We start from the raw sequence: 18,968 nt of genomic DNA, 5'->3' as shown, positions 1-18,968 counted from the left end.
TCTTGCAAGTATAGAGGAAACCATGGAAGTTGCATGGGCTACGGAATAGGATGAGTTACACGACGACCACGGCTTCGTCAATATGCACAAATGTAATGCCCTACTTAATCTCACATATCAAATGGAACAAAATTTGACAACCATTAACACACATTTGACTATGCTAATGGATCTTGTCACTTTATCATGCATATGGTCAGGGAGAGGTCGGAAGGAAATAATGCACAAAATAAGGTCGTTGATGGTGGATCACCACCGTTAGAGTCTCTTCCTACAGAGTTTGAGGGACATCCACCACTTGTATGCCTTGTCCAAGTACTAAGCGCACTTCTAAAGATCAAAAGACATCTTGGGTTGCTTGTAACTAATGGATGTTGATCCATTTATGTCAAAATGTGTTTATCACATCTTTGTTGTGCTCTTTATCTTTGCCTCTATACATTGGCCGTTTCAAATCCTTCATAGAGAAGGAAGTCTTCAAGCTTTCTTTCTAGGCAACAAACTTACAAGTTGGCAACGTTTTCAAATGTTCCAAAAGGAGTTTCTTCCCAACAACGAAGGCGATTTAAATTGGATAGCTTGGGATGAATGTTTCATGCATACATCATCCCTCACCAATTACATTATTGGCTATCGAGAAGTGATCCTTGATCTTGATAACCTCAACGAATATCAAAAGGTACACGCTTTCCTATGAGGTTTACACCCAAAAGCAAAAGTTGAGATTAGTCACTTGCATCCTAAAAATTTGGAGGATGCCATTTCTAAAGCTTATTTATCATGTGAATGCAAATGGGCTACAAGCTCAATAATTTGTAGGAGATTCTCGCACTATGTCTCACAATAATCATCACCATAAACACAAGGCGTCTTCATGATTCGAACGCTACAAAAAGATCCAAGGGCCCCTGCGGTCCTCTGTTTCTGCAACATATTTTTCATGGCCAAGAAAGATTATTTATATTTCAAGTTCCTTTTAGATAATCACACCAAGCACAATTGTCCACCATTGACCACGTGTGATGAGCTGGACAAAGGGAAACGACAAAGTAGCAAGCAAAAGTAAGGACAAAGTGTTATACACTATCTAGTTACTGCAACTAAACCCATTTGCAAAGTGTACATAGAAGTCTCTCATTCCGCACAAACACGAGTGCTTACAGCTTCATTGTAAAGCAACCAGTGGGGCCACATGAGTTAGCCTATTTGCATGGCTATATTAATGGATTATTGATGGACATAAGGTGCATGTACACATTGATGATGGGGCAACCCATAACTTGTTAAACTATACTTTGGTGAAGTTCTTGAAGCTTCCATAGACAAAGAGCACACACAATTATATGATGTTCCTTATACAAGGGCAAGGAGCAAATAAATGGGACACTGTGGTTAAGGGTGTGCCTCTAGAGGTCCAAGGCTATCTTATGAGCATCAATTTTTAGGTTATGAACATGTGAAGGGCTGATGTGGTTCTTGGGCGTGAATGGTTATATAGCTTAGGATCTATTTTGAAGCATAGTTATTAGCGTAACTTTTTAGAATTTGAGGTTTATTGTAGTCATGTTTTACTGTTTGGAGAATGGGATGGCCCTTCTTCTCCTATTATTATATGTATAGATGAGTTGTATTACTCTATAGAGCAAATGAATTAAAGAATATTTTGTGTTACTGCTTGTTTACTCTCTTTGTATGTGAAGATAAATAGTTTGATTTTGTTTCTCAATGTGAGGAACTTAATCGAGTTTTGCACCACTATAGAGATGTTTTTCAGCCTATTTACCTTTGGGTTAACCTCTAGGGAGGGAGATAGAACATAGTATTGATGTGTAGCCAAACACTAAACGTGTAAGCAAACCTACATATAGGCTAAGTCAAAGTGAAGCTAAAAAATTGGAACACCCACTAGCAGTGTATCTCAATAAAGGTTTCACTAGAGGGAGTTCTTCTCCATGGGTATCCCCGGTGCTTTTGGCAAGGAAGAAGGATGGTTCTATACATATGTGCATAGACTATCAAGGTCTCAACAAGGTTACCACAAAGAATAAGTACCCTATGCTAAGAATCGATGAACTCTATGAGGCTATATACTTTACAAAGATCGAGTTATAATTGGTATATCATCAATTATGAATTAATGCTAGGGATATTCCTAAAAGATCTTTTCAAACATGGTTTAGACATTTCAATTTTCTTGTGCTTCCCTTTGGGTTGCTCCTACAATTTTACTTGGGTTAATTTGTAGTTTTCTTTTTGGAAGACAATATACTTTTTTACATCCTCCGATCTAAGAAAGAACATTTAGATTATCTCCAATAGGTTTTTGATATGCTTAGGAAGGATATTTTATATGGCAAGAAGAGTAAATGTATTTTTATGAAAACAGAGGTAGAGGGAAAATTCAACAACTAAGTGTTTAAAACTGTATAACCTATCAATCAATCACCATTTTAACAAATTCGATTGATCGATACGAGTAGATCTCTTGTTTCCATGTATAGAGTATCCTAGTCATATTATCTTTGTTGGAGGGCCTTAAGATGGATCCTAACAAAGTCAAAATTATTTTGCAATGGCCTTCTCCCAAAAATCTAGAAGAGCTTAATTTGTTTTTGGGGCATGGCTGACTATCAACACAAAATCATACTAAATTATGTAAGGATAGCTATACCTATTAATGACTAGTTGAAGGGTTAGGATTGTCAATTCACTTGGCAAGCAAAGCAACAGAGTAGCTTTGATAAGCTTAAGACTGCTTTAGCTACTCCTACCATATTGCACATTGTTGATCCAACAAAACCTCTTGGTTAGCACACTCAGAAGGATGTTTACATGAAGCAACTTGAAGGTTTTAAGCAGCCTACTAGGCCCCGAGACTCGAGAGCATGAGCTCACAAGTGGCTTGGATCATCATTCGTACGTGATCTGGAGTCCTTTGAAAGAGATGCGTTGCTGAATGGCCAGATTGTGAGCCGCGTCGGCGAGGTTGCTGTCAGTTTCATGCGGCTTGAACTTGAGCACGAGCGTGATGACGACGCGGTCGTCCTTCTGGAGGCCGATGCGTTTGAGGTTGTCGCCGATCTCGAACTTGACGTTGGTGATAAGGTGCCTGCGCTGGCTGGCGGAGGGCACGATGTTGAAGGTGCCCACGTACTCCGCGCTGTTGGTGGGTGTGGAGGGGCCTGCATCGGGGAGATTGACAAATACCACCAAGGAGATGAAGCTGTCTCTCGACGTGAGCTCGAGGCCTTGTATGACCAGCACCTCCTCCGCCTTGCTGGGCCTAGTCTCACCGATGGGGCGCTGCACGATGGCGGCGAGACGCATGGATGCGAGGTTAAGGTCGATGGTCCCGTTGCTCGGCGTGGCTCCAATGGTTGGCACCCCGCTTGCGAGGGCTGAGAAGACGGCGCTTTTGCTGGTGACAGCCTTGGGCGAGTAGGTGATCCACAGGTCATCGGCCCGCACGGTCTTGTAGCTCACCCCGAGCTTGGCATTGTCGAGCGCATCGCTTACCTTGACCTTCACAAGGTTGGCGTTCTCGTCGTAGAAGAGGAACTCCGTGTCCAGGAAGTCGGGATCGGAGTGGTCCTTCCGCGGGCCTCCAGGTAGTTTGAACCTCCACACATCCCAGAGGCGGTCCACGTTGCTGTGGTGGGCGTAGAAGATGGGGTCGCGCGAAGCCGTGCTGAAGGTGCCCATGTCCTGCAAGAGCTGCTCCGCGGGATTGCCCGTCCAGTAGTGAATGCCATTGTGCACTCCGTTCTCCACGCTTCCCCCGAGGGTCGCGTTAATAACGGAGGAGTTGGTCAGATCGCTGCCGGTCCTGCACATCCACAAGATCATCGACATCAGGGATCGTGATGTTTGTAGAATTGTTAATGCTCTGTATAGAAATATACATACTATTATATATATAGATGCAGTACCTGTAGGCGCCTCCCGCAAAGAGCTCGGCCGTGGAGGCGGTGACGACAGACTGGTACATGGCATTGAGGTTCTCATTTACCACTACTGACGTGTCAGTGCTGTTGTTGGCGGGGCTGAGGCGGACGATGGCGGGCGGCAAGTGGTCAGGGTTGCGCTTGGCATCGTAGAGGGCGGTGCCGTTGCGTGCAAACATCTCGGGCATCATGTTTCCGCCGTTGACCTGGTCGTCCCAGTTCCAGTAAAGGAGGGAAAAGCCCGGGTCTCCCAGGAGGCTGCCCAGGATGCGCTCGTGGAAGTAGAGGAACCAGCGATGCCATGGCAGGAACAACCAAGAAAAGTGCACCTGCAGGGGCACATTCCCGTCTGCTCCGGCTTGCATGTAGGCGCCGTTGCAGAAGGCGCAGTGGATGTCCGCCTGCACCTTGAGGCTCCGCGGGTCGCTGTCGGGTAGGGCCCTCATGAGCTGGTATGCCTTGTTGTATTTGGCGATGAAGTCCTCCTTGGCCGTATGGGCAGGCCGCCGCACATGCTGGCGGATGGGCGGGTACTTGTCGAAGGAGAAGTCCAAAATGCGCGACGCCGACGGTAGCGGGAGGCAGCAATTGAATCGGAGGGTGAGCGGCGGGGCGGTCCCAACCGACTCATCCACCGCAAGGTCGCAGCGGGACAGGTCAGGCACCCGGATCGGAGCAGCATTCACGTCGCAGCTGGCCGCAGCGAGGATGATCAGCAGCAGTGCTACGTCTATAATTATATTAAGTAGCTGGCCGTGGACGCGTCGTCGAGGGGCGCAGTGCAACGCAGCTATCAGTGATGACAAGCCATGAGTTCTACAGCTCATGCCCGTACTAGCAATCACCTCCAACTACAGTACTGTGTTTAACTCAGAAACTAACTAAATCACAGGTTTGAGCTAATGGGCAAGAGAGAGGCAAGCGAGCGTAATTACAGGATTGAGCTAATGGACACGAAGTAGATTATTGCAAGAGAGAGGCTGGTTGTCGATGGATGACTGGTTGACATGCGCAGGCGGCTTTATAGAGGGAAGCCAGCTGCTAATTGGCGAGCACGTGGACCGAGCCACCGTGAGAGAGAGAGAGAGAGAGAGAGAGAGAGAGCATTGGAGAGAGAGAGCCGAGTCAATGTATTGACTTTTTCCACTCCGTTTCTTTTTTGATGATCTGGAAACTCGATTGCGTCTCAACTCCATTGTAGATTTGTCAACACAATATTGCCAATTTGTCATGGCCAACCCGATGGCATCCCTTAACCTTGTACTTGAGCTTCTCCTCCTTCTCCCAAGCTTTTCTACATCGTTTTGCAACCCTCAATGCAAGTTCCACATCGTAGCTAGCCCCCTCCTCTCTCACTTTCTCAAACGGAAGATCGTCTTTCGTGCATGCGCATTTGTGAGGAGATCGACTGGCTTGCACAGACCGGCACGATATTGTTTGGTTGTCTTGGCAGCTTAAACGAACTTTGTTCAACATCCTATGGTGCCACAGGTTGGCTCTATTACCACCGGTTTCGGTGCTTCTCGAGAAGACCGTCCTCCACATCATCAACCTTTTTTGCATGCCACATCAGTCACGACGCCATGATTGTTGCGAGAGGAAAAGGGGGGAAGGGGGCTTAAAACAAGAGGCTTCCTTTCTTAACCAAATAGGGGGAGAAGGGGAGGTAAAATGGCATGCATAGGACACTTCTAGCATGCAAAAGAAGGGGGAGTTGAAAGTTTGCAAAGAAGGGGAAAGGAAGCTTTGAAGGGCTCGGAAGAAGCGGAAGAGGAGATGGTTTAGCAAGGGGAAGATCTCTCAGCTCTCTCTCTCTCTCTCTCTCTCTCTCTCTCTGTGGAGATTTCCATCAAGGAAGGAGGGAACTCGAAGCAAACCCTTTCTCTCAAAGATCTCCTCAAAGCTCGCTCTTTCTCTCGTGGAATGGAAAAAGAGCTTTTTCCTAATGGTAATCTTGAGGATTCAAGAGCATTTGAACCGTATAGGGGAAGAGTTTGTTGAGGTAAGCCTTTTAACTTACACTCAGTGCACCTCACATGGCTTTCGACCGGTTCCTCATGGTAAACAGTTGGTGGCATCATCGACTGAGTTATGAGTGACTCTACCGGCTACACATAACGCTTACTGGCCCTATTATCATAAGGCAAAGGTGGTTGTTGTCCCAACAGAGGTTGTGGTTTGTCTCCTCCTTGTACTACATTGTTGGGTCCGATCTGATACCGTGGAGGTGGTGGCAAGTGTTGTACCGCCGGTGGTCCATACGGACTTTCCCTCACGTAATTCCGGTTATAGAAGCACTCACTAGTGTCATGGTTTGTGTATTTCTACTCATTGCCATTGCCACACCAATTCAACACTCTTGGAGCATTGACAGTTGGTGGTTGATGCGGCCTCATGTTGGGGTTTTGTCAGTAGGTCAATTCATCCTACGGACCACTTCCTCAACTAGCTGATCTACATTTTGTGTGATTGAAGCAGGAGCACTTCCTCAACTAGCTGATCTACATTTTGTGTGATTGAAGCAGGAGCACTGCATTTTCAATTGAGTCACTGGAGGTTGAAGAGGCACTGCTAGTGTTTGTCTCTACGTCTTTTGTTACTTCCCTGTATGTTTCGTAATTGTCAACTAGGTACAATGCTTTCTTAGTGACTTGTTCAAATTTTGTGCATGCCTCTAAGTGTAAGCCTTTTTTGAGAGTTTCGTTTCTCAGGCCCTCTTTAAAGAGAACCGATAAGTGATCGTCTTGCACTGGACATCTTTCGATGTATTGCTTGAAGGGAACTGAAGGTTCTTTCACCTTTTCATTTTCCTTTTGTTTGAAAACATATATTTGAGAAATTGTGTTGTGTTTGATTCCCCTCTTAGAGAATTCATTGAAAAACACTCGTAAGAGTTGATCGATGTTCAAAAAATCTATACTATTTAGTGGTTGGAACCAAGTCAACATCATCCCTTCCAATGTCAAACCAAAGCCTTCATACTGTGTGCGAAAATCCGCTCCTTGTTCCGCTCTTAAGACTTGCTTAAAAATAAAAAGATGTGTGTATGGATCTCCTTATCCATTTTACTTTTTTGGCACACACTTAACCACTTGAGAACATCGCATTCTTCGCTTTTGTGCTACCATTCTCATCATTCTAGGTTCTTCTACCATTACAGCTCTTGTCTCGTAACCACTGATAGGTGCTCTGGAAGAGGTTCGGTCAGTCACCCTTCCCTCGAGTCTTACATCCGGCACCCTTGTGCTGAAAATCGTGTCTAGGATTTCACTACCTTTATGTATAGACATAGAAATCTGGGAATCCAAGGATCCCATTGGTCTTAGTTCAGAGAGATGTGGTCGATTGAAAGAGTCTCCCGCATGAAATTTCTAAGGACTTACTCTCGCAGTTTTCGATCGTGTTGTTTATGAGACAGTAGGTTTGTGCATGCTAGGGGTGACATAGTATTGATGGAGTGCCCCCCAAAAGTATGTATATCCCTCGAGTTTGTTACAGCTCATGCACTAAAAGGACTGGAGAACAAAAGGGAGAGGAGCTAGGCCTCACCATCCCTTTGTCTACCAATTCCTATACTTGCCTCATGATCTCCTCTTGTTGAGCTTGAGAGACTTGATAAGGAGGTTGGTTAGGCGGTGAGCTTCCTGGAAGGAGCTCAATGCAATGGTCATCATCCCCTCGTTTTGGAGGTAAGTCCATAGGGATATCATCGATGAACACATCTTGAAATACTTTTAGAAATTCAGACAAGTCTAACTCTTCTTGATTCCTACCATTTGCATTTAATGAAACATTAGGATCTTTTAGAGACTCTTTGACAAAAATCATGTACGCAAAAACTGAGCTCTTCATTGATTTATCAAAAGCAAGAGGATTTACAAGTGGAATAGTGCGACCACGCTCACTAGTATCTATATACATGTTCTTTCCCTTGTAGGTGAAGTAGATTCTCCTTTTAGGGAACTTCAAACACCATATTAGAGATTTTGACACTTTAGAGCCATTCCGGGAATCAACATTGTTTTGAAGATTTGGCCATATGGACAAATTTGAAAGTGTTTTTTAAGACCAAATCCTTCCACAAGGTAGTACTTGAAAAGATCTTGTGAGCCATGCTCTCAAACATTTGGCTAAAATTTGACCATATGGTCTAATCTTAAGGTCTTTTTGAAAGTGGGAATTGAGAAATTCCCAAATTCACTAATATTGGCAGCCATGAGATCAAACCATGGCGCCCCTAGGATAGCATCCTCATGTTAGAGAAGAGAGATGGAAAAGTCTTCTTTGTCAACATAGCTTTGGACATGGAGCCTCAATTTCCCAATCAAAGGGAGTAACGAAGGCTTGATGTCCCTTGAAAGCTGTGTCAGCCGTTACAATATCTCCCATCTCAAAATCTTGAATGCCCAACTTGGTGGCCAACTCCGTTGATCAGTGAAGTTGTGAGTAGAACCAGGGTCAAACAAGATGAAGGCATCATGCTCTCTTACCTTTTCCCAAGCATAGGAAAGTGATGATTCTTTGCAATGAATGTCCTCTTTTGGAGCTTCGATGGTGGAAGCCCTAGGAGTCTCATTGCGAGCATTCTTCTTGGGGCAAGAACGATAACCATGTCCTTGCTCCCCACACTTGAAACACTTATGGTCCTTGAGAAAAGCTTCAAGCTCTTTAAAAGAGAGTTTGTTTTTATCTTTGTAAACTCCTTTCTCTTTGGACCAATTGTTGTTGTTGTTGGAAGTGCCTTGGGAAGAATTTTGAGCATTGGTTTTTCCCTTTGCATAATTTTTATCTTTGTTTTCCATGGGCTTGACATTCCATCTAGCCCCTTGTTGGAAATTGATGCGTGAAGCAACCATGGTGTGATGGATTACTTCGATGATAGAACCAGGTCGTTGAGAGTTGACATACTCAGCCATCTCTTTACGTAATCCCGCACAAAACTGTTGCTTTTGCTCGACAAAGTCTATCTTTTGAAAGACAGTAGCCTTGAGATGTAAATCCCAAAACTTTTTACATACTTGTGAATAGACTCATGAGAGAGAAGCTTCAAGCTGCACCATTTGGTAAGCACTTTTTCCTTTAGGAATTGCTTCATGATGGAAACTCATAGAGTTTTCCATGTCTTTGGGGCTTCGGTGTTGCCACAAAGGCTATGTGGGACGGGTGTCTAACCTCACTCCTATCTTATTGCAGACGTAGCGAGAACCACGAATATAATTGTCAATCCATGGGACGAAGTTGACTCGACTACTGCATAGAGGCTACAAGAGGTTGTCAATCTCTTGGAAGACAACAGACAACCCACATCTAACTCAAGCTACACTCAAATGACAAAAATCACCAAAAGCTAGTCGCTCATCGGCAAGCAAATCATAGCCGTTACAGCATCAAACGACATCCAAACGTCACGAAACTTTTAGGACATGTTTATAAGACATAAGCACACATGCTTGTGGTCTCAAATCTTACTTTAGGTCAAATGCAAAAATCACGATTATTAACAGCAGTCAGTTTTTGACCTAGTCATTTTCGACCCAGAATGCATTTAAATTCTTAGCAATGATGTCCCAATACCCCGCCTATACTTATTTTATGATTTTGAAGCTTAAATTCCTACTTATGATGAAATTAAGCCCCGGGTCGGCGACGTTAAAAGCTACGGATTACAATGAAATGCTTACATCAATGCATAGAGCTCTTATCTGTGGTTGCAACGTAACAGACTGCACTACAATATGACAACCGGGAAGGGAGTAGTAAGCGCGAGAAGGAGAGAAGTGAGCGTCGTTAGCTCACACTGTGTTTCTTTTATCCAAAACTTATAAAATACTTACAAAAATTGGCTTTTATACCTTAGCCAAGGTTTTTGTGGTCAAAACTAATAATTTGGGAGCTCTAACTAAAGACAGGTTGATACAATCTAGAAGCTTGTAGCCCCGGATCATCAATTACACTGTATAGGAGTTACAACATTCCCAACTCATCAAAATAATAAGTGTTTTTACAATAAAAGCTCCAAAAAATGTTATCTGAGTTAGCTTGCTGCTAACATTCCCCCCCTCCTCGACTGTGTCGTCCATTCACACAGCTTCATGGACTGAAGTAGTCTTCGGATTGCTGGCTGGCGAGGCGGTCTTTAAGCGTATGTAGGGCTTTTTCATATCTAATTCTTCTTTCTTTGTCTAGAACTTGCAAGAATTGCATGGTGACTCTGTTTTTAAGTTCAATGGCTGAATAGCCAACGAATCTGGATGTAAGGTTACTTATGACTAGCCCAAATATCTTCGTTTGCCAAGTGAAGAAACCTGTATAGAATGCTTCCTCAAACACCAACATATTGCTTGAGGGTAAAAACATGCATCGGGCGTAGAAGCCGTAAAGGACTTCTTATGAAGGCTGTCCACTTAAATCATAACAGAGACCTTTATTGCCTCCGAGGAAAGACACCCATGGTGCTCCAGTTTGCTCAGGCTCGTGAAAAGCTTGAATGCAGGTGAGAAACATTCTGCAAATCATATACAGCATGGCACATGAAGGTCAAGGAGGCTCTTGAAGAAGGTCATGGCATCTGTTAGGGTTTTCATCATGTATTCTTCTGTTGCTAGACCCTACTCTGGAGCTGGTAGTCCTGGGTAGTTGAGCCATGTTGGCCTCTTCTTTTTTACTGCTTCATATGCCTGCCATGTCCTTACCCTTGGTACAAGACAGAATGTGGGGTCTTTCTAGAGGGTTGCGGGTGCTCTTGTGAACAGAATTATCTCGAATTTATGTTCAATGAGCTCCTTCTCCACTTGAGGTGGATATCCTCTGAGCCTTCTGCATGCATATCTTTGTATAGTCTTTCGTTAACTTGTAATAGCTCCACTTTGATCAAGGGGTACGGCAGTGATTGCTCATGCCACTGAGCATTGATTTTTTTGGGAGTGAGTTGAGTTACATTTACCGAGTGGAGAACTCCCAACTCCCAATCCATTGTTGCTTTTCATTCAACATCTGTTTCTTGGGCAAATGTCACTGAAGCTGAGCAAGTGTCCATGGCATATAATTTGCGCTCTTACATAGAGTTTGAAAGTGTATTTAAGCATGAGGGTATTAAGTAGTTTACCAATCAAACTGATTTCAAGGGTCACAACATTAGATGGGAAGAGATCCTTCAAGAATATGATTGTTGTATCGTAAAGGTCGATACAACATCGTAGCCAGTGCTTTAAGCTGCATGTTAGAGGTTCATGATCTTTCTCTGATGAAAATTACAAGTGAATTCTTGGCCTCTCTTCAAGGGAAGTGCGAGTCATGTAAAATGAGGGATCCTTCTCACTCTAATGTGAGTGTACTAGTAAACTCTACACAAAGTCACAAGCAAGATTACAATGATGGAAGCATTTCTCTATTGAGGATGGGTCTCTGATCCATAAGGGGAGCATATGTGTACCCAGGAACGACAACACTAGCAATATTCTTCTTGAGTGTCTTTCACAAGGACGTACATGAGTACATGATAAATTGTACATGTCAAGTGACAAAAGATGAGTGTCTCAAGATAGGTGAGCTTTTATGGCCATTAGAGATCCCAAACAAAAAATGGGAAATCATCTCTATGGATCTCATTGTGTTAGTTTACATATGGCAACTTGTGGCCATAACTCTATTTGGGTAGTAGTAGACGTACTATTGTTAGTGATAGAGACTGAAAATTTGATGGTGGCCATTTCTAGAGAGCAATATTTTGTAAATTCTGGACTACTCTTAACTTGAGTGCAAACTGATCATCCTTAGAAGGATGGACATATTGAGCAAGTAAGTCAGGTATTAAAGGTATGTACAAACTTGTGTTAGTAAAAAGCAGACAGGTTGGAAAGACCATTTGCTGATTTTGGAATTTTCTTACAATAGAGCAAAGCATGTTTCCACTGGGTTTATCCCATTTATGCTAATGTATAGTTATCAACCTTACTTCCAGTGGCCGTTAGATTAGCTAATTATAAAGGAACATTTTGATATGTTGAAGATTCCTAAGAGGAATGTTAAACAAGCTCAAAATTGTCCTAAGAACTTTGCAAATGAGAAACGCTACCAAGTCTCCTTCACAGAGGGGGAATGGATCTTTTCCAAGATTTGAGAGCATTCAGAAAGTTTAAAAATTGGGCCCACACCAAAAGTTTCACCTAGGTATTGTGGTCCGTTTTAGATTCTTAAGAAGATTGGTGAATGTGCTTATAATATTGGCCTACTAGCACATACTAAAGTTCATCCTATCTTTCATGTTAGCCGTCTATGAAAATGGTTGACATTTTGGTTTCATAATTGAGCCACCCTCTCAACCTCATGATCCAGAAAGGATTCTAGATTACCATAAGTTACAAACACATAATCATATTTGTCAGCAAGTCCTCATCAAGTGGAAAGATAGAATTGAGGAGAGTACCACTTGGGAAAACATTAGTGTGCTCAAGAAGCAGTTTCCTACTTTCATTTTCCACATTTTGAGGACTAAAACTCTTCTCTAAGGGGGAGTAATGTCAGGACAAGGATAGGACCAAGGGGGCATAGCCCTAGGCTTGAGCAATTCAAAGGTTCCCTAAAGGTAAGCTAGGATGTCTATTAAAGGGATATTGTTGGAGGGGTGGAGAACAAAGTGTAGGATGTCTATTAAAGGGATATGGATGGTGGGGTGAAGAAAAAAGGATTGGTCTCATGTCCTTTCAATTGGATCAATTTTGCATTAGGCCTCTCCCCAACAAGGAGTGGCTTGTGGCCACTTGGATAGCATATGTTGTCTATTATTAGTATTGGTTCGTGGATTCAGATAGAGGCTTGAGAATTGTGGGTGGAAGTGAGTCCCACGATCAAGTGTAGCTAACTGTAAAGTCAAGTCCGTTGGGAGCTTTCATATGCCACAACTTTTTTGAATAAGGCCAACGTTCGGATGCCAACTTGGCATTCAACTTCATAACGCAGTCAGGTCCACTGCCAGATGTTCCAATGAGCCATCCTTGTCATGTGACAAGCCCACAAAGCCTTGCTAGGGAAGGTATCTTGCAAGGAGCTTATTTTCATCTCCCTATCAAAGATAGTTTTCTCACAGGGTAGAATAGAGTCATATCTATGCAAGGGTAGGTTCCCACACAATGGGTAGAAAGTTCAAAGCTTACAAAGCGCTTTTCCGGCTTCAAACAAAGATCTTTTTTGAGCCAACAAGATTGTGGTAAAGAGCACCATAAACTAAGCAATAAAAAGAAAGGAAAAAGGGATCTTAAGCACCATCCATTACCATGTGAACCACCGGGTTCATGAAAAACGTTGGCAGAGTGTTAAGAGCACATTAGTGGGCATGGGAAAAAACGCAAACAGCCTAGCCGGGTATGAAAAGATCAATATAGTAGCTAGGTTACCTAGACAGATGGAGCTCTTTGAAAATGTCCAGGAGCTTAATTCAAAGGGTAATTTCTAAAAATCTATTCCCCCCCCCCCCTCTCCCTCTCTCCCTCTCGCTCTCTCTCTCAAAACCCCTTTGGGTGCTATCCACAAAGAACAATCAAAATATATTTCTTAATATTTCTTTTAAATTTGGAGATGATGCTATTCTCGTGCTTTTGTGAATATTCCAAAAATTGATCAAAGGAGACTCTCCTTGATTAAGACCCCTCTATAGCACTATGAGTCTTAATCAAGGAGAGTCTCCTTGATTAGGACCCCTCTATATCACTATGGGAGAGAAATATTTTGAGAAGTTTAATGCACAAGGATTTCACACATGGAAAATTAAAATGTGTGGCTTCCTCTTGAAAACCTTGTGGAGTGTCATTAAGCTATGCCTAAACAAACAACCCAAAATTGACCCCACATTGACTAGAGCCTCATCTTCTAGAATCAATGAACAACTTCAAGCTTAAGATGAACAAGCATCAGAAATTATCATCACCTAGTTGCATGCCAAAAATGTTCACACAGATTCTAGACTACAATCAGCCCACCTACTTTCAGGGCTAATTAGAAGGAAACACGTTGAGTTTCTCTCAGCCTAAGGAGAAACATCTATAAAAGGATTCTTGAAGAGAAAAGTACAAGCACCTACACAGAGAGAGACAACAAGAAGAAAGGGTAGAGTGTATTTGACTGGTGTTGGCTGGGCAATACACTCACACATGTCTGTATCATTATATCCAAGCTAAATAAACTTTTTTATGTCATATGGGGTTTTGGATATTAGTTCAACAATACTTAAATTTTCCTTTCAAGCAATTTAAAAACCACTTCAAAGCACTTTTCCAAGAGCCTAATCGGCATTTTGTTTTCAAGATGGGACATTATGAATCATATGAGGCACAATGGAACCAAAGGTCTTTATCAAGCATGGATTTAGTTTGTTCATATGATGCAATAATGAGTTGATAATGACATATCACATATATGATCCAAGGCTGTAGTTGTTATCTCTTCTACTTTTTTGTGTTCTACAATCTTTCCATTTGAAAACAAGAGATATAAGCCATTTTCCTCTTTGGTCCTCAACATAGTTTGCCTTGAGGGCAATATTTCTTGTTCTTTTGGTTGAGGGGAGAAATGTTATGGTGTTTTTTTATTGAGGTCATGTGTACTCAACCTCTGAGCCATGGGATACATACCCCCATGCCATGCTAGAAGTTATTCAACTTCTAAGCCATGTATACTAGTCCTCTTTGAGCCATGTTGGGTCACCTATATGATATCTCCTCCAGTGTCATCCCATAGATTAGTTTCACCTATGAGATGAGGGAGAGAATTGTTGGCATAGGCCTTCTCCACTTCTAGTGGGAATCTCTACTAGGCTAAGCATGCTTCTACTTGACACAATTGATGATTTCACAAGCCTCTACACATAGCTATATAAGGGACTTTTTCCTCCCTCTTTGTATCACTCCTGTTCTCCATCATGCTTAGTATCACTTTCCGCACTTTCATGTATAAGTTTCATTATGTTTATTTAGTGGTTCCATCTCGTTTGATTGGTTGCATTGTGGGCTTTCTTTTTCTTTAAATAGTGTGTTGCTAACATGTTTTGGAGACTCTAGCGGCCCATTTGTGCACTAACTGTCATATTTTCCCTTAGCACATTTTTTCACAAAAAAGAGAGAAAGTGGTAGGATAGATGTGCATTCATGCATGCATCTGTGGTTTAGGGTTTTTTATTTGTTCTCTAGGTCTTATAATCTTGTATCCTTTAGTATATTGCAATTGGTCATCACAATCCTTGTAGTAAGGTAATTGTAATCAAGGATTTTCTATCAAATAGTACACACACACACACACACACACACACACACCTATATATATATATAATAGAGAGAGAGAGGTCCCCTTTTAAAAATCTATAAATTGGAACTATATAGAGAAGATTAGCAGGGCCCTACATAAGGATGACAAAGACAAACCGAGAAATGTTCAAATAGAGAGAGAGAGAGAGAGAGAGAGAGAGAGAGAGAGAGAGAGAGAGAGAGAGAGAGAGAGAGAGAGAGAGAGAGAGAGAGAGAGCCTTTGTTGTTGTAGCCCGTGGCTCTCCCACAATACAATGCTAGCACTAGCTTTCATGCAGGATTTGTATTGTCTTTCAAATTTTCACTTACTTCTTCTAGAGGTTTCTCACATCCCCAATGTGAATTGTCTCTTTCTAGTTTCTACCATGTGATTCCATGGCAACAAGACCACTCATCACCATTGTCCATGTCACCCTAGGTAGATGAGGATGACGGACTTCCAGCAATGTTAATGGAAAGGTTGCATCATGATTGGAACACTTGAATGAAAAACGATAGATTAGGTTGATGGAGGCACATAATGTAGATAGCTTGTAATCATGCACACAAGAGAAATTAAGGTTGGATTTAAAGAATGTTAAAAGTCTACAAATCTAGGTATCTCGGGGCAAGCTAGATAGTATACACTTACAATTTTTTAGAAGCACAAATTTTCATTTCTTGCTTGAAGGATCAACGACGAGTCCCGTGTATATCCCGCCCTCACCACTTCCACTACAAACCTCGAACAAGGGTTGTTTTACATTGGATGCTATGAAATTGGTAAGGATATGCAAGCACAGGGGCCATCAACAAACCTTTTCATGAATTAAGAGAGATGACATGATGCCTTTTGGCATGGTTCTTGATTACAAGATATGCTTCACCATGAGAGAAATTTTCACACAAGAAAAATACAAAAGTAATTTTTTTTCCCTCTCCATGTGCCATTTTCCTTTGATTCTTTGATTCTTTGATTCTTTGCTTCTAGCCCCTAATATCTCTCCTATGTGTATCTTAACTAATCTACTTCAAAAAATCTCCCAATATTTTAGATCAATCTCCAAACAATGTTCTTTTTAGCATTGGCTTTTAGTTGAAACCTCCCTTAAAATATCATTTCTATTTTCAACATAGAAAACTCCTTAGTGTTGAGGGGATTTGCAAAATATCGATAGCTTGTTTATTTGTGGAGTAATGAATAAGTGTGGCCACTGACTTCACCTTCAAGAACCTTCTCGTGAGTAAAATAGTAGTGAACATCGATATGCTTGGTTCTAGCATGTAGAATGGGGTTGTTTGCAAGATATATGATGGAGAGGTTTCCACAAAAGATATCTGCAAGATTTGAGATGTTGATCCATTTATCTTCAAGTATTCTCCTCTTCCATAAATTTCACAGATAAGATTGGTTGTTTGCACACATGACATGACACAGTCCATACTCACGATAAACAAGCATAGAGAGCAGACATCAAACTCACCTCCTAGCCACAGAACCAATATGTGCTCATTCTTGAGCCTAGGAGTCTACATCAATTGGGCTATCCTCTACCACAAGGCTCAATGTCCCATACCATCAAACCACACCATTACAAGTGTGTGGGAAGAGATGCCAAGTGACTATAGTTCATGTGTGGTGATCGCATAAGATGGATAACTAATGAGCCTAGGGTCCTATTTATAGGATCTCTTAATTCCCTAAATAACCAGAGGGCCATGTTCACACTTGGCCAGGCATAGCTGAGCACATGTGATGTCTGGGGACGTAACAATTCCCCCCTTATTTTTAATTGATGTCTTTACTTCAGCTATGAAACTGGCAAAATGATTCTTCAATCTTAGTGCTTCCCAAGTAGCACTTGACTCAGGTCAATGCTTTCACTTGATCAAATACTCAAGGTAAAGAAGCCTTTCAAGACCGCTTGACCCTTTGGGTTCAAGTGGAATGTAATAGGAGGAGATGCTCTTGGAGTTATATGCAAAGTGCATGAACTCAAGTGTGAGTTTCATTTCATGTTATATAATGTCATCTCATGTAATGCCAATGTGCATGTAGTAAGAGGTTCTTCGTAGGCTAAGGCCCATACACAACAAACCTTCCCTTGGGGTTTAAACTATCTGAAAGTAACGTGTGTGCAATGGCTCATCTTATACAGTGGGTGCCTATCAAGGCTCACATTCATAGCCATAGATCTTAAAATAATCATGGGTGCAAATGTGACTCATAATCATGTACCCTCTTCAGTGCTAAAACTTGAGATCAAGAAATCACGAGGGCTATATCATAATTGATAAAATAGAATAAAAAAGAGGATGATAATCATGTGTGCTCTCTAAAAGGATGTAGGAATCATGGGTAGATCCTTTCTCTTCTTTGTCTTCTTCATGTGCAACATTGATCTCCTTCTTGGTTGATTTTTTTTTGTGAGACCTTCTTCTTCTTTGGTTGATCCTTAAGGTAGTAACATATTGGAGGATGCCTTGTTTTGTCACAATGGGTGCACTTATTGTTCCTGTAACACTCCTTAGCTTGGTACCTAGCTTGCCACAAGTCTTTTATGTTGAGGCTAGGTACACTCCTTCTTGTGCTTGGTTCTTATGCTTCTTCCCTTCTTGTTTTAGAAAATTGAATGTGGCTTGAAGATTTGGTGGTGGTTCCTTTTCTTCCAAGATGGTGACTATGTTGTAATACTGAGGTGGTAGTGCTCCTAACATTACTACAACTTTATCGTTATCCTTGACTTCACAATTTATATAAGTAAGTTGAGTTACTAGACTAATGAGTTTGCTAGCTAGGCTTGCAATATCTTCTCCACTCTCTACGATGAGCCTATAGAATTGCCTCTTAAGTCTAACTCTACTCTTCTTTGCCCCCCATGCCCCAAATTTTTTCTCTAAGATATCCCAGGTTTCAAAAGCACTTGTGCGTTCATCAACAAACCAACCAAGTAGATGGATGTGGTAAAATTTTATCATGCCTTAATATGATCATATACATGATCATATTAAGGCATGATAAAAGGCATGTAATGTCATGCCATAGCACCAATATGAATATGCTTTTCCATGGTTCCTTCACATCATCATTTTAAGCGATTTTTCACACCTACTACTGATGAGAGCTGGTGTCAACTTGCATATTGTTACACACCACGTGGCATGACATGATTGGTCATCGCTAACCAATAGTATTGATCTACATACATAGATTGTAATGTAGCGCTCTTATAGAAAACTCTTGACTAGCAAAGTCACAAAGTCCAAAAGCAACAAGCAAGGCAACATACAATCTAGTCTGTAGTGACTACTTACATAGGACACTCAATAACATCAACCACATTGTTGCCACAGGTTGTAAACATTGTAGCCAAATAGTCTTCTTGAACCCAAATAGGAAAACGAGTGCTTGATGTGTAGAGTACCTATGCAAGATGTGCTCTCACAATTTAAAAAAGGCAAAAAATATATTCACATTAATTGCAAAAATATATTTTAAGGATCAAGGTGTCACTATGCCATTGTGTGCGAGTATTACATCTTTGTACTTGCTTGAGTTATCCACTTGAGACTGTCTAGCCTCTTCGATCTATCGCATGTGACCAATTTTCTTTTCCAGGCACATGCCTCAAGCATTGAATAAAATGAATTATTACACTTACACTATCTTGCTAGCAATAGATGCAAGTTGATCAAGCTTCGAATGAGTTGTTAGGAAATAGAGGCGTAGCTAAGTAGAGAGTAAAGTGGT

At 41.8% G+C, this 18,968-nt stretch overlaps 1 protein-coding gene and 1 non-coding gene across 2 annotated transcripts; one reads left to right on the top strand and one right to left on the bottom strand.

Annotated features, from left to right (window-relative positions):
* Positions 1–2,306: 2,306 nt before the first annotated feature.
* Positions 2,307–5,136, bottom strand: LOC147443976 (polyphenol oxidase I, chloroplastic-like). Its single transcript, XM_086526761.1, has 2 exons — positions 3,930–5,136; positions 2,307–3,826 (listed from the first exon to the last, which is right to left on the bottom strand). Exons 1-2 carry the CDS (start codon positions 4,769–4,771, stop codon positions 2,911–2,913), a joined length of 1,758 nt encoding a protein of 585 aa, XP_086382887.1. The 5' UTR covers positions 4,772–5,136; the 3' UTR covers positions 2,307–2,910.
* Positions 5,137–15,269: 10,133 nt separating this feature from the next.
* LOC147443975 (U6 spliceosomal RNA) lies at positions 15,270–15,376 on the top strand. Its single transcript, XR_015190149.1, has one exon. It is a non-coding gene; the product is annotated as a U6 spliceosomal RNA (small nuclear RNA).
* Positions 15,377–18,968: the final 3,592 nt, after the last annotated feature.

Source organism: Adiantum capillus-veneris, chromosome 13 (assembly GCF_014529385.1).
Source record: "Adiantum capillus-veneris isolate H3 chromosome 13, ASM1452938v2, whole genome shotgun sequence".
Classification (NCBI taxonomy): Eukaryota; Viridiplantae; Streptophyta; class Polypodiopsida; order Polypodiales; family Pteridaceae; genus Adiantum; species Adiantum capillus-veneris.
The sequence above is the reverse complement of the archived record's forward strand: the minus strand, read 5'-3'. Positions and strand labels throughout refer to the sequence as shown.